This window comes from Elephantulus edwardii, unplaced genomic scaffold (assembly GCF_000299155.1).
Source record: "Elephantulus edwardii isolate Elephantulus edwardi_28Jun2011 unplaced genomic scaffold, EleEdw1.0 scaffold00249, whole genome shotgun sequence".
In the NCBI taxonomy this organism is placed as follows: Eukaryota; Metazoa; Chordata; class Mammalia; order Macroscelidea; family Macroscelididae; genus Elephantulus; species Elephantulus edwardii.
This window is the reverse complement of record NW_006399999.1, coordinates 2,472,159-2,483,836: the sequence shown is the minus strand read 5'-3', so window position 1 is coordinate 2,483,836 and position 11,678 is coordinate 2,472,159. Positions and strand designations below refer to the sequence as shown.

The window sequence follows — 11,678 nt, the reverse complement described above, 5'->3', positions numbered from 1 at the left end:
TATATATATCTATATATATATATTTTATATATCATGGAAGGAAGAGTGGCATCCACTTCCATAATAGCTTGCCTCTGGAAACCCTATGAACCTGGAGAGAGGATGAAAGGCACCCAAGTGTTGAGGACTCTTGTTCATAGGGTCAGCCTGCAACTCGACAGCAACAACAATAACAACAACAACATATATATAATAAATATAGGTATAAATATAGATAAAAATATAGATAAATATATATATGGAGAGAGCGAGAGAGAATTAGCATATATATGTAGTGTAATATATATGTAGAATATATATACCCTCTAGGCCACCAGAGCTATATGTACGCATATATGCATGTATTTATGTATATGGCTCTCCCTAGGACCTAATCTATAGAAGTAGGCCCCTTAAGCAGAGGAGTGAGTGGGACCCCTGTGTCTCAGCAGCAATGGCAGAGACAAAAGTAGAGAGGACAGCTCAGTGAGGCATTTGCTCTTCTTATTCTGGAAGATTCTGCTGTGGGGCATGAGGAGAGGCTAAGGGGACTGGCTGCCACTCTCCCTTTTGAAATCTAAGAACTGCTGCATTCAGCCTGTGGAAATAATTGCAGTGCTTTAGACATTTTGAAGGATTTTCAAGGATAACCCAAGGAGCATGTAAAGCCCTCTTTGAAGGGTCCTCCGGGGGAATCACTTCTTAGATTTTATGGTTTTGGACTAATTGCACTTAAAAAAAGAAGAAAGTATTCTGAAGACCAGAATGCCCACAGCTTAGGAAGGGGTGGGGCCATTAAGGCTGAGTGCATTAACCCCTCTTTGCCAGGGGGAGTTGCGAGTGGACTGCAGCTCTACAGAATCAGCTGACAGCCTCAACTCTTGGGCCTAGTGTCCCTATATGTCCTCCTGTCTGCCACAAAGAAAGTCCCACATATACTGAGTCCTGAAGAGAGAGATGTTGGAGGGTGGGAGCTTCCCATGGTCCAGCGCTTGCTCAGCTTACTCACTGATGGGAGGAGGCAGCAAGAGCTCTTCCCTCCACATATCAGGATAGAGATTGTCACTTGAGCCCCTACAGATCAGGAGAGCAATTGCCTATGCTTCCTTCTGGACTTGGTGGGACTGGGAATAGGGTGGTGAGGAAAGAAATCAAACCTTAGCTAAGAGGCCTGAACAAGCACTGGGTATTTGCTCCAAGCTCTGCCTCTGTCATCCACTGTCCCTCCTGGCTGCTGACATAGCCTCCCAGAGAAAGTACTCAGACAACCTTCTTCACAGGAGCCCAGCTTTGAGTTAAAGGAGCTGTGATGGTATAGTCAGTATGGTGTTGTTCTGTGTTGCTCTAGAGTTTCAAGTCCACTAGCAGCTCTATGGGAGAAAGAGGATCAATCTCCTCCCATTACATGCTTGGAAACTGATGGAGGTCTGCTATGAGTCAGAATCTACTTGATGGTTTTGGGTTTGCGGGTTTTGAGCCTCAGATTAAAGTATTGACCACAGTGACTCTTTTCATCCAACTAAGCATCCAGAGCTAAGGGCTCAGCCTAGCTTCTCTAAAAGAGACTAAAAACCCCCCTTCATTGCCACAAAGAAGGAATCAATTGTCCTTCCCTATGTTTCCAAGGTTATAAATTGTAGAGGAACACTGGTAGCCTAGCAAGAAAGGAGTCGTGCTGCCAATCCAAAAATGCATGGTTCAAATCCATGGTGACTTCTTGGAAGAAAGCTGAGCAATTTCCTCCCATGCAGTTTTGAGCCTCAGAAAACCTACTGGGGGGTCAGCTAAGGGTTGATCCCAGTGTGACACCAATGAATTTGTTTGAAATTGTCTGGAAAAGACAGCAACATTTCTAAATATTATGAATATTATTTTGAAGGAAGCAGACCCACCTCTACAAAGGCAGTCCAAGACAGTGGCCATGAAGAATAAAGGCATTTATTAGTGGTAAATGTAGCCCTTAGTACTATTCATGGAGTCAGCAGAGGAACAGTAAGGGGCCTTGCCATGGAGGCAATCCCTCGACCTGAGAAACTTTGTTTTAAGGGCTCATGTTTTTTTCTCCTCCACTGGGGAGCAGGACCAGAGCAACAACCTCTCTTAGGCTTACAGAGGGATTTCTGGGAATTCTTTCCTGAAGCTGGGAGGAGCCTATGTTTCTGATTAGGATAGTGAGTGTTCCCAGATACACAAGCAAAGGAAGAATGTAGATGGCTCAGGAGTTTGTGAAGAGTGTTCCCTTTGTATCTAACTGATAGAGACCATAAAAACAAACAAAAACCAACATTATCTTTAGGATATTTCGCACCTAAGAAATATAACAACAATAAAAATTCTTAATAACTTCCAATCCCCACTAGAAGGCTCTGGATGATGCACATGTTTAACACATTTAGCTGGTAATTGAAAAGCTGGCAGATCAAATCACCCAGAGACACTTTGGAAGAAAGGCTTAGTAATTTTCTTTTAGAAAATCAGCTGTTGACAACTCTATGGAACACAGTTCTACTCTGACACACATAGGATGCCATAAGTGAGAACAGACCCAATAGCAACTAGTTTAAATAGTTGAAGAATTCATTCCCTTGCTGTAGGATTTTGTATATGATAATCCTACAAACTGCATAATACTTGATTCTGCCTTAGATTTAAAGCTTGGATCTCCTGCTTAGCCCAAGAAGTTTGTTGTTAGGCACCATGGAGTTAACTACAACTCATAGAGATCCTATGAGCAACATATCTGACCCTTGCCCTATCCTGCACCATTCTCAGCATCTGCTCCATCTTAAGCCCACTGTTATAATCACTGTGTCAATTCATCTAGTTGAGGGTCCTCCTCTATTTCTTGGACCATCTACTCTTCCCAGCATGATGTCTTTTTCAAAGGACTGGCCCCTCCTGGCAACATGCCCAAAGTACATGAGATGAAGTTTCACCATCCTTGCCTCTAAGGAGCATCCTGGTCACACTTCCTCCAAGACAGACATGTTTGTTTTTTTGGCATTTCATGGGATATTCACTACTCTTCTCCAACACCACAATTATAAGTGATCAATTCTTATTCTGTAATCCTTAGTCATTGTCCAACTTTCAGATGCATAGAAAGCAATTGAGAAGTATAGCAATTTGGAAGCTTGGACTGCAGAAATCTAAAACCTGTCTATCTTATTCCAGGTGGGTCATAATTGGGGTAGAGACTCTTTCTTCTTTTATGAGTAGAGGAGAAGATGGGGGAGAGAAATACTCATCCAAGTAACTGTAAAGAGAGTCTGGAGAGATGAATTGTCTAGAAATGGCCCTCTCCTTTGCCTTATCTCTGGTACTGGGAATGCTGCCTCTGTACCCTAAAAGCAAAATAGAACAAATAACTTTGGTCTTAGGGATTAGGTGAGTATTCAACATCCTAGGACAATAGTTTTATTTTTTTATGTGCTCAGAAATTACCTCAAACTTATGGTCTTTGATAAGGACACCTACCAAAGCTGGCCAAGTTTACATGATGATGGACATCAGTTATTCTGATAGCTTGTTCCTTCACTTTTCTGGCAGTTACTTCAAGCAGTCCTCTCTATCCTTATATGTCCTCATCACAAATACACATCCAATTTATCACCTGTCCCTGTCTATTCATCATTGTACTGCTCCCTGAATCTCAATCTCCAGGAGAGGCAGAAGAGCACTCTCTACTTCTTCCTTCCTTCTCATAATAGGTCAATGTATGCGCCATCTTTGGCCCTTAGCTCTCAGTTCTCTTGGTCAGAAAGTTATGGCTAAGTTAATCAACATGAAGTTGGATGTAGAAAGTTCTAATCCCAAGTACATAGGACATAATAGACTGCCAGTAGGTCTTTTGAATTAGAGCTAGAAAAGATATATGAAGAATCCACTTGCCTTCCCAAAGTTGCTCTGGGAGGACATTATCTTGGGGGAAAAGAAGCAAACTTCAGCTCTAGAAGCCCAAATGCCAGCACATCACCCAAATTCTCACTGGTACTATGTATTTTCTGTTCCTGTTTATGTAGACATGGAGGGTGAGCCACCAGATTGAGTATACGAGTTCTTATTTTGTTTGCTGGGGGAAATTCACTAACTTCTCTAAGTTTCAGAGTTTAGTATGCATAATGGAGCAAAGAGAATCCATTTGCCTGGTAGCCTTCAAGGATCTAGTTTTATAGATGAGACCAGAGAATAGAGAGTGGAGGTGATATCCAAGTGTTTTGGAGTTATTTGCAAAAGAGATGTACAACCAAACTAAGCTGTGATCAAATGGGGCCCAAATTCTCCAAAGTCCCATCAGAATGTATGAAACAAACTGTTTACCAGTTTCATACAATTCTGCATTGTTTTCACAGGCACCCAGTGTTGGCAGCAAGCTGCCACCAGGAAGACTGGCAGTGCCCTCTTGAGGAATCTCTACACACTACCAGGAGCCCAGCTGGAATAACATTTTGCCAAGAGTGCCCAGCAGGGAAAATGGAATCAGAATCACAGAGATAGGTGGAAATAAGTGAGTAGAAAAGGCTACAGAAAAGAAACTCCATGAAGGCTGTGGGAAGAGCTCAGGAAAGGAGTTATAAATGGGTGCTGAGGCACTGTCAGGATGTGCAAAGTGACTGGCATACTAGATCCTGGGGAAATGGAAATCTTATGCTATTGGGAACAGTGAGCATTAGCAATGATTGGTCAAGTTCTTTTCCAAGCCCTGGGCTTCTATTCCATTATACTTCTCAAAAGAGCCCTGGTTGTGTAGTAGTTAAAGCACTTACGTACTCTAAACATAAGAACAAGGTGAAAAGAAGACAGCATGCTCAATCAAGAAGTGTGGAGAAATAGAAGAAAATGGATACAGAGAGACAGACACATGGCGAGACAGAGACACAAAAAGTATAAGACTTTGGGAGGAGACAAAATGAAGAAAAAAGCAATAGAGGTGGAGGAAAGGAGATGGGAAATGGGTTTTAGGGGTATGGAGTTGTTAAGTTGGAATATGAGATTTTGTTGAGAATACATCTTTTCGTCTGAGCAGCCTAGTGGATCCCAGAGCTGCTGTTGAGGATCTCAGGGAAGATTTTTTTTTTTCCAGCTCAGTCCAGTTGCCCTGTGTGCAGAAATGTCTCATCTATTTGAGCTGTAAAGAACCATTTCTCATAGCTCTTAAATCAGGAACTCTGAAGCTTGAACTCAGCTTCTTTTGCCCTCTAGTGAGTTATGGGCCAAGTCGGATGACTCTTGCTCTTGGTCCCAACCACCCCCCTCCACTAAAGCCATTATGACATCAGCCACCCAAAAGCTAACTGTTGACACCGTCCAATTCAATTTTCACAGCAGGCAGAACCTGTTTGCTGGAGATCATGACTAGGAAGGACAGGGGCCTGAGTTGCTCTACCATCAGTTTTATGGCTTAGTCAAGGCTGTGGGCTACTCTGGAAAGCTACTGCCACAGTGTTCTGCATCTATAGGGATCCTATCTTTTTGAGGATGGTAAAGGTGCCAGGGGTAGGGTGGGGTAGGGTGTTAATCATAGGGTTGCACAATTTGATGGGTGGGTGGGGTGAAGGAAACAGGAAGGATCTTTTATGAAAAACAATGTATTCAAACTTTGTAAATAAGTAAGAGTAATATGAAAAAGTAAAAAAATAAAATTATTATAAAGAAAAAAAAGAGTAAAGGTGCCGAAGTTCTGGAACTCTGAGCAAATCTCACACACTTCTATAATCAGGATCATTGTAGACTCCCAGTGGTAAATTCAGGAGACTCACTTATTTTTTTAACAGCAAACTCCAAGCCCGAGATATGCCCAAGATCACAGTCTGAAGAGAAAGTTTGTAAGATGCAATCTCTCTTGTAACACATAGGAAGATTCTAGGCTCTGCTTATCTCCTCTTTCCTCAAGACAAAGCCCCAGGAAAATTCTTGGGAGACCACAACATTCTTCTCTAGACTCTTCCAAGAGTTAGCCCTTGAGGCATATATCGAATAGTTTCCTTTTAGGCCATCTATGGGAGGATGCTGGCCTCAAGGTCTAGAGCACTGCAACTCCCCTCAAACTCCTTGAAGAGATAACATATCAACAGAGAGCCCAGGTAGATACTGTGTAAGATCACCTCTTCTAGAAAGCCTTGCCAAGATTATCTCACTTAGTACTGGGAACCAAGTATCTCCAGCTTTGCTCAGAGTCTTTAGAAACAATTGTTATTGGTAAGACACATTTTTACCATTTGGCTAGATTTCTTTTGGTTTTTTTTTTCCTCTGAGGCAAGAAATATATTACTTTTCTTCCTCCCCACTCTAACTACCACCTGCTGTTTCATTCCAACCCATACCCTACCTTTTGCCAGCCTGGCTGACCTAAGTTCTCTGATAAAGATATTATTTTTTCAGGATGGGGTATCAACTATCTGATTCTCAAATCGTGCTCTTTTTTAAAAAAAATTCTAATTTATTTATAAAATTTGAATACATTGTTTTTCCACAAAAGATCCTTTCCATTTTCTTCATGCCATCTACCCATCGAATTGTGCAACCCTATGATTATTAACACCTTATTCCCCATCCTCACTCCTCTGTTTACACACACACACTCACACACACACACACACACACACACACACACACCCTGTGCACCTTAGATCCTCATACTCATTCTACAGTATGCTCTTGATCTATCTCAAAGATTATTATCTTCCCTGGAAACCAATCATGTCCTCAACTCAGCTCCTTTCTTTAGTTCATTCTGTGAACTTACACTGGGCTTGTCTCTTCTCTGCTGTTTAGCTGCCTATAAAATTATTATTGTTTAAATCTCTACTTGTTTGGCTACAATCTGTTCATGGAATCAACAGTTTGAATTTTGTCCTTCTAGAGCTGAGGCCAAGAAGGATTTGGAGGAAATAATTTTTCAAAAGCTATTTTCCTTCTCTTTTGAATTTCCTGAACTGAGAGGAAGAAATGGTATTTTTTTGCCATGGAGCAGGAGGAGGAGAAAGGTAGATGGGGCCTAGGAAGCTAGGAGTGAGGGGTAGAGTTGGAAAGTTTCTAGATAATACCATCTAAGTTTTTTATTCTGAACCCTAGACCAGTGCTACACCTTCAATGGCTGCTGACCCCTGCACTGTCACAACCTGAAACAAATGGACTCAAGAATCAATTGGAGATTTCTAGGACCTCTTCTTTTTATTTCCACCTCAATCCACATTTCCAGATGTCTCTGCAGTAAAGTGAAATTCCATACAGGCACGCTTTAGGAGGAAAATTTTTAAAAAAGAAAGAAAATGAAACAATTGGCAGTAAGAGGCAGAAAGAGAAGATGGAGCCCTTAGAAAAGGGAGTATCCCTGAGAAGGTGGGGACAAGGGGAGGAGAAGGGGAGGAGGAGAGGAGGAGGAAAACAGGCCTGTCCCTTTAAGGGGGTTGGCTGTCAATCAGAAAGGCCTTTTCATTGCAGGAGAAGAAGACAAAGATACTCAGAGAGAAAAAGTAAAGGACTGTAGAAGGAGACTGGAGAGACCAGGATCCTTCCAGCTGAACAAAATCAGCTACAAAGCTGACTAGCCAGCCCGCTACAACTGGAGTCAGAGTCCCAAAGATATGGGTGAGTTTCAAAAACTTAAGCATTAGTTTTAGTAGACATAGAACTTTGCATGAAAATTTTCAACTTTGGGGTTTACAATGATTTAACTTAGTTGTGTTTGGGTTTTTGTTTTCTTTTTAATTCCTTAGCATGCAACTAGACTATCTCCTTCTCTGATGTACTGAGAAGGATGTTATTGCCAAAAAATTCCAGCAGCACATGAAGAGTCCCACAGATGATCATGGCTCCTCATTTCCCTCTACTTTCCTTTTTTACCTGGTTCCTAGGTCCTGATAATGGCTAAGTAAGCTGGCACCCTTGCTTCTGCTGATGATAACTGAGTGCCTGCTAGCCCACAGGTGTTTAAAGTAACTGCTTACTTGATCAAAAACTGCTTACTTTGACCCTGTTTGGCATTATTAGGAAGATAGAGAACTAGACATGCTGGACTCAGGATTGGGCTTGGCTAAGGTAGCCAATCTGAGTTTCAGAAAATTAAAACAAAGTCCTCAATGTCTATATCATGGGCAACAAATATGTGTAAGGAAGTAGGCGTATGGGTCACCATTTCTAGCAAATAACATAGACTTAACCTTCCTGAGATCATGGTTCAGACTCTGAATCCCTGGTTGTGACAGATTGGTTGCTGGGAATTTAGGTCTCTTGTTAATTTGGTTGAGTACTTGAGGGCTTCTCTAGGTTCCATGAGCAAAGAAAGACGCTATGAAGTTCTGCTCTCTGGTAGGGTCAACAGAACAAGATGTACAGAGAGTCCAAGGGTATTTCTTTATACAGGATGCTGTAGAGACATATAGAACCTGATTGTATTTGGTAAAACAAGGCTAGAAGCTCAAGTGCATCTTAAATGAAACAAAAAGCATGCATTGATCATTAAATCTAGTATCCAGCAGATTCCAACAATGCCCATAGAGGGAAAAAAAAATTCAACTACAAGGAGCTGGTGTCAGTCTCAAACAGTTTCATCTCAAAACTCTGAGAGAGTCTTTGACATTTGACACTTGGATAGAGTATTTAAGAGGGTAGAGTTTGGACTAAGAGTCAAAATAATCAAATTTGAATCCCAAATCAACAATTTAGGAACTGTGCTTTTGGGTAGGTCACTGTGAATAACTATTTTACCATCTAGAAAATGGAGATAACAATAACTTGTCTATTTTCAGGATTGTAAAAATTAAAAAAATGATGTGGGAGTTATTTGAAATGATACAAACACTATACAAATTGTAAACTGTGCTTATACGAACTAATACAAATAACTCATTTAATTAATTGTTAATACAATTAACTAATTTAGGCTGACTTTTCATCTTTCCAGAGTAATTGTATTTTCTTTGTGTGCATGGGCCAAGTAAGTGGAGGGTGGGTGAGAGGTAAACACTGGGGAGTCTCAGTTCTTGCTCAGAATTCAGCAGTTCCTGGTGTCTAACAGTAGGAACCCTATCTAATGTCTGTGCAGCTGATTGAGTAGATTGTGAATTAATAATGGAGAGGAGGTAAAGAAGAGTGCTGAATATTAATTCCTCAGAGGAAGAAAGTCCTGAGGAAGAAGCAGAAAAAAAATGGGACCAGTTTTCCAATATAGAGAATGGATGATGTTTATAGATTGGGGCACCATTGAAAACATGGCTTGCATTGCAGATCCTGGGAGCAGGTAATACATGGAACAGGTATACCTGATAGAGTAGTCATTGAATGTTCAGTTATTCAATAACAGAGTATCTTAAATAGTTTGTGAATTATAGACCATCTGTAACAGATATTGAACTGCTACTACTTCTGAGGTGAAATGTGTTGCTACTTTATAATTAAATTAAACACAGTATATCACAGAAGAAAGTTTGGAAGTTGTCTGAGCCAACCCTCTGTGCGGGAATTGCCTTGTACAACAGCCAACTAAACGTAAAGTCACCTCCAGAAACAGGAAGATCACAACCTCAAGCATGTAAAATCCCTTAGGATTGGAACAAAGATGAGCAGTGAATTCAGTGATATCATGGTTGTTAATTATGTTTTGTCCTGGGCTTGAGAGGGGCTATTCCAAATAAGTCTTTAGAATAACAATGGAACAAAAAAAGAGCCAAAGAGAAGTGACTGGTTTTATTTTGCTTGGTAATATAATGCCGTCTCTGAACAGCAAAACATCGGCTCCTGCAAGCCTGTTTTCTGAGAACAGTAGCTGTTACCCTAGTAACCAGATTGTGATGCTTTCTTCTAAAGGTGACTGTTTGCTGAGCAGTATGATTTTTGGCTGGCTCAGAGAAAGAAGATGGAACCAAGGTAAAGAGTGTGGAGGCAGAGTAGGGGCTCAGTTTTACAAAATGCTTGAGGACTCACCGAATCTCACCAAGACTGCAAGATACCACGACAATGCTACAAGAATAATGTTGTTGTTGTTGTTGTTATGTGCCATTGAGTTACCTGCGATTCATAGTGACCCTATGTACAGCAGCTCGGAAGTCTGCCATGTCCTAAACCTGTCTCACTGATTTCAACATACTTACCCCCATTGCCCCAGTTACTCAATTCATCTCATCTAGTGTCTTCCTCTCCTACACTGTCCCTCCACCCTTCCAAGCATGATTTCCTTCTCCAAGGAACAGTTTCTCCTGGCTACATTCCCAAAGTATGTGAGAAGGAGCTTCAAAATCATTGCTTTCAAGGAGAAACTTGGTTTTACCTTCTCCAAGTCAGAGCTATTTTCTTGGCAGTCCATGGTATGTTCAAGACTCTTCTCCAGCACCCCAACTCAAAGGCATTGATTCTTCTTCTATCATCCTTAGTCATTGGTCAGATTTCTGATGCATAGCAAGTAATTGCAAAGATCATGGCCCGGATCAGGAGCACTTTAGTCTCTAGACTGACATCGTTGCTTCTCAGTACTCTGGATAGGTCTCTAGCAGTAGATTTTCCCAATGCAATTAGTTTTTTTATTTCCTGGCTGCTGGCACCAAGAGTGTCGATTGTGGAGTCTAGCAAGCTGTAATTGTTAATAACCTCAATCTCTTCTCCATCTATCATGGTGCTGCCAATTGTTCCAGTGGTGAGAATCTTTGTCTTCTTGGTACCAGGAGCTAAAAGGAAAACGGATCCAAATCAGCACTTTCTCTTATTCACTCTCTAGACACTGGCTAAAATGATCAAGCACAATAACCCCCAAGCTCCACTGACCCCTTCCCTCAACTCTTCCTTCACCTTGACCCTTGGGGCCAGAGGAGCTCTTGGAGAACCAAGTCGATTGAGGAGTCTGCTTTGCTTTGGGGTATTGTTCTCCAGGTTCTATACTAGGAAACAAGACGTTTATTCTATAGCCTAAAGGTGAAACTGCTTAGAGCTACCTGAGCAGTATGAAGACTTAAGAAATGCTTGAGAGATAAGTATGAGAGGAAATGTAATCTCCAAACCTATCAAAGCAGAACCCCAGCCAGTGGCATCTTCTACCTCATTTCCTTTTTGTGTATCATCTTGAAGTTCTACAATCCGTCTCTGTGGCTTAGCTCTTGGTCTTAAAAGAAAGTAGCAGTGGGAATGTCCTCCTTGCCTACACAACTTTAAGTGTGGACAAGATCATGTGAGAATGCTAACATGATTGGGATGGGTCACAGTAGCAATTTTCCCTTCCTTCCTGTCCTACTGCCAAGCCCGCTCAGTGCCAAACTTACATCAAAAGCTCATCAAGCAATCATTGATTAATCTCACAAGGACTCTTACAAAATGTCCCTGAGGGTAGCCTTTAAGCTCTGGGCTAACCTCTGAGATCTCTGTCAGGCAGGGCTTTGAGAAGCAGCCAGTGATGTCCCAAGAAGAGAATAAAGTTTCCCATATCAAATTCCCTCTAAAATCAAGGATTCCTGGTAGACTTACTTAAGAGATGAAGTATGACAATTATTGTCAATTATTGTCTCTTAGTTTGGTGCTATGTACTTCATTTTCATCCACTAATAAGATGGCAAGGTGGAGACCGTGCATCTGGTATTAGTTTTAGCAATTAAGCTTCTGACCCTGCCTCCCAAATACAGTTTGGGTGTAAACTGGCATGATGGCATGAGAGAGAGAGAGAGAGAGAGAGAGAGAGAGAGAGAGAGAGAGAGAGAGAGAGAGAGAGAGAGAGA

At 41.4% G+C, this 11,678-nt stretch overlaps 1 protein-coding gene across 1 annotated transcript in view; it reads left to right on the top strand.

Annotated features, from left to right (window-relative positions):
• The first annotated feature begins 7,439 nt into the window (after positions 1-7,439).
• The window catches only part of PLP1 (proteolipid protein 1), a 14,345-nt gene continuing 10,106 nt past the window's right edge, over positions 7,440-11,678 (top strand). The window contains exon 1 of the mRNA XM_006899241.1: positions 7,440-7,569. Within this exon, the coding sequence (XP_006899303.1) occupies positions 7,566-7,569 (4 nt within the window). The 5' untranslated portion in view covers positions 7,440-7,565. The remainder of the gene's footprint in view (positions 7,570-11,678) is intronic.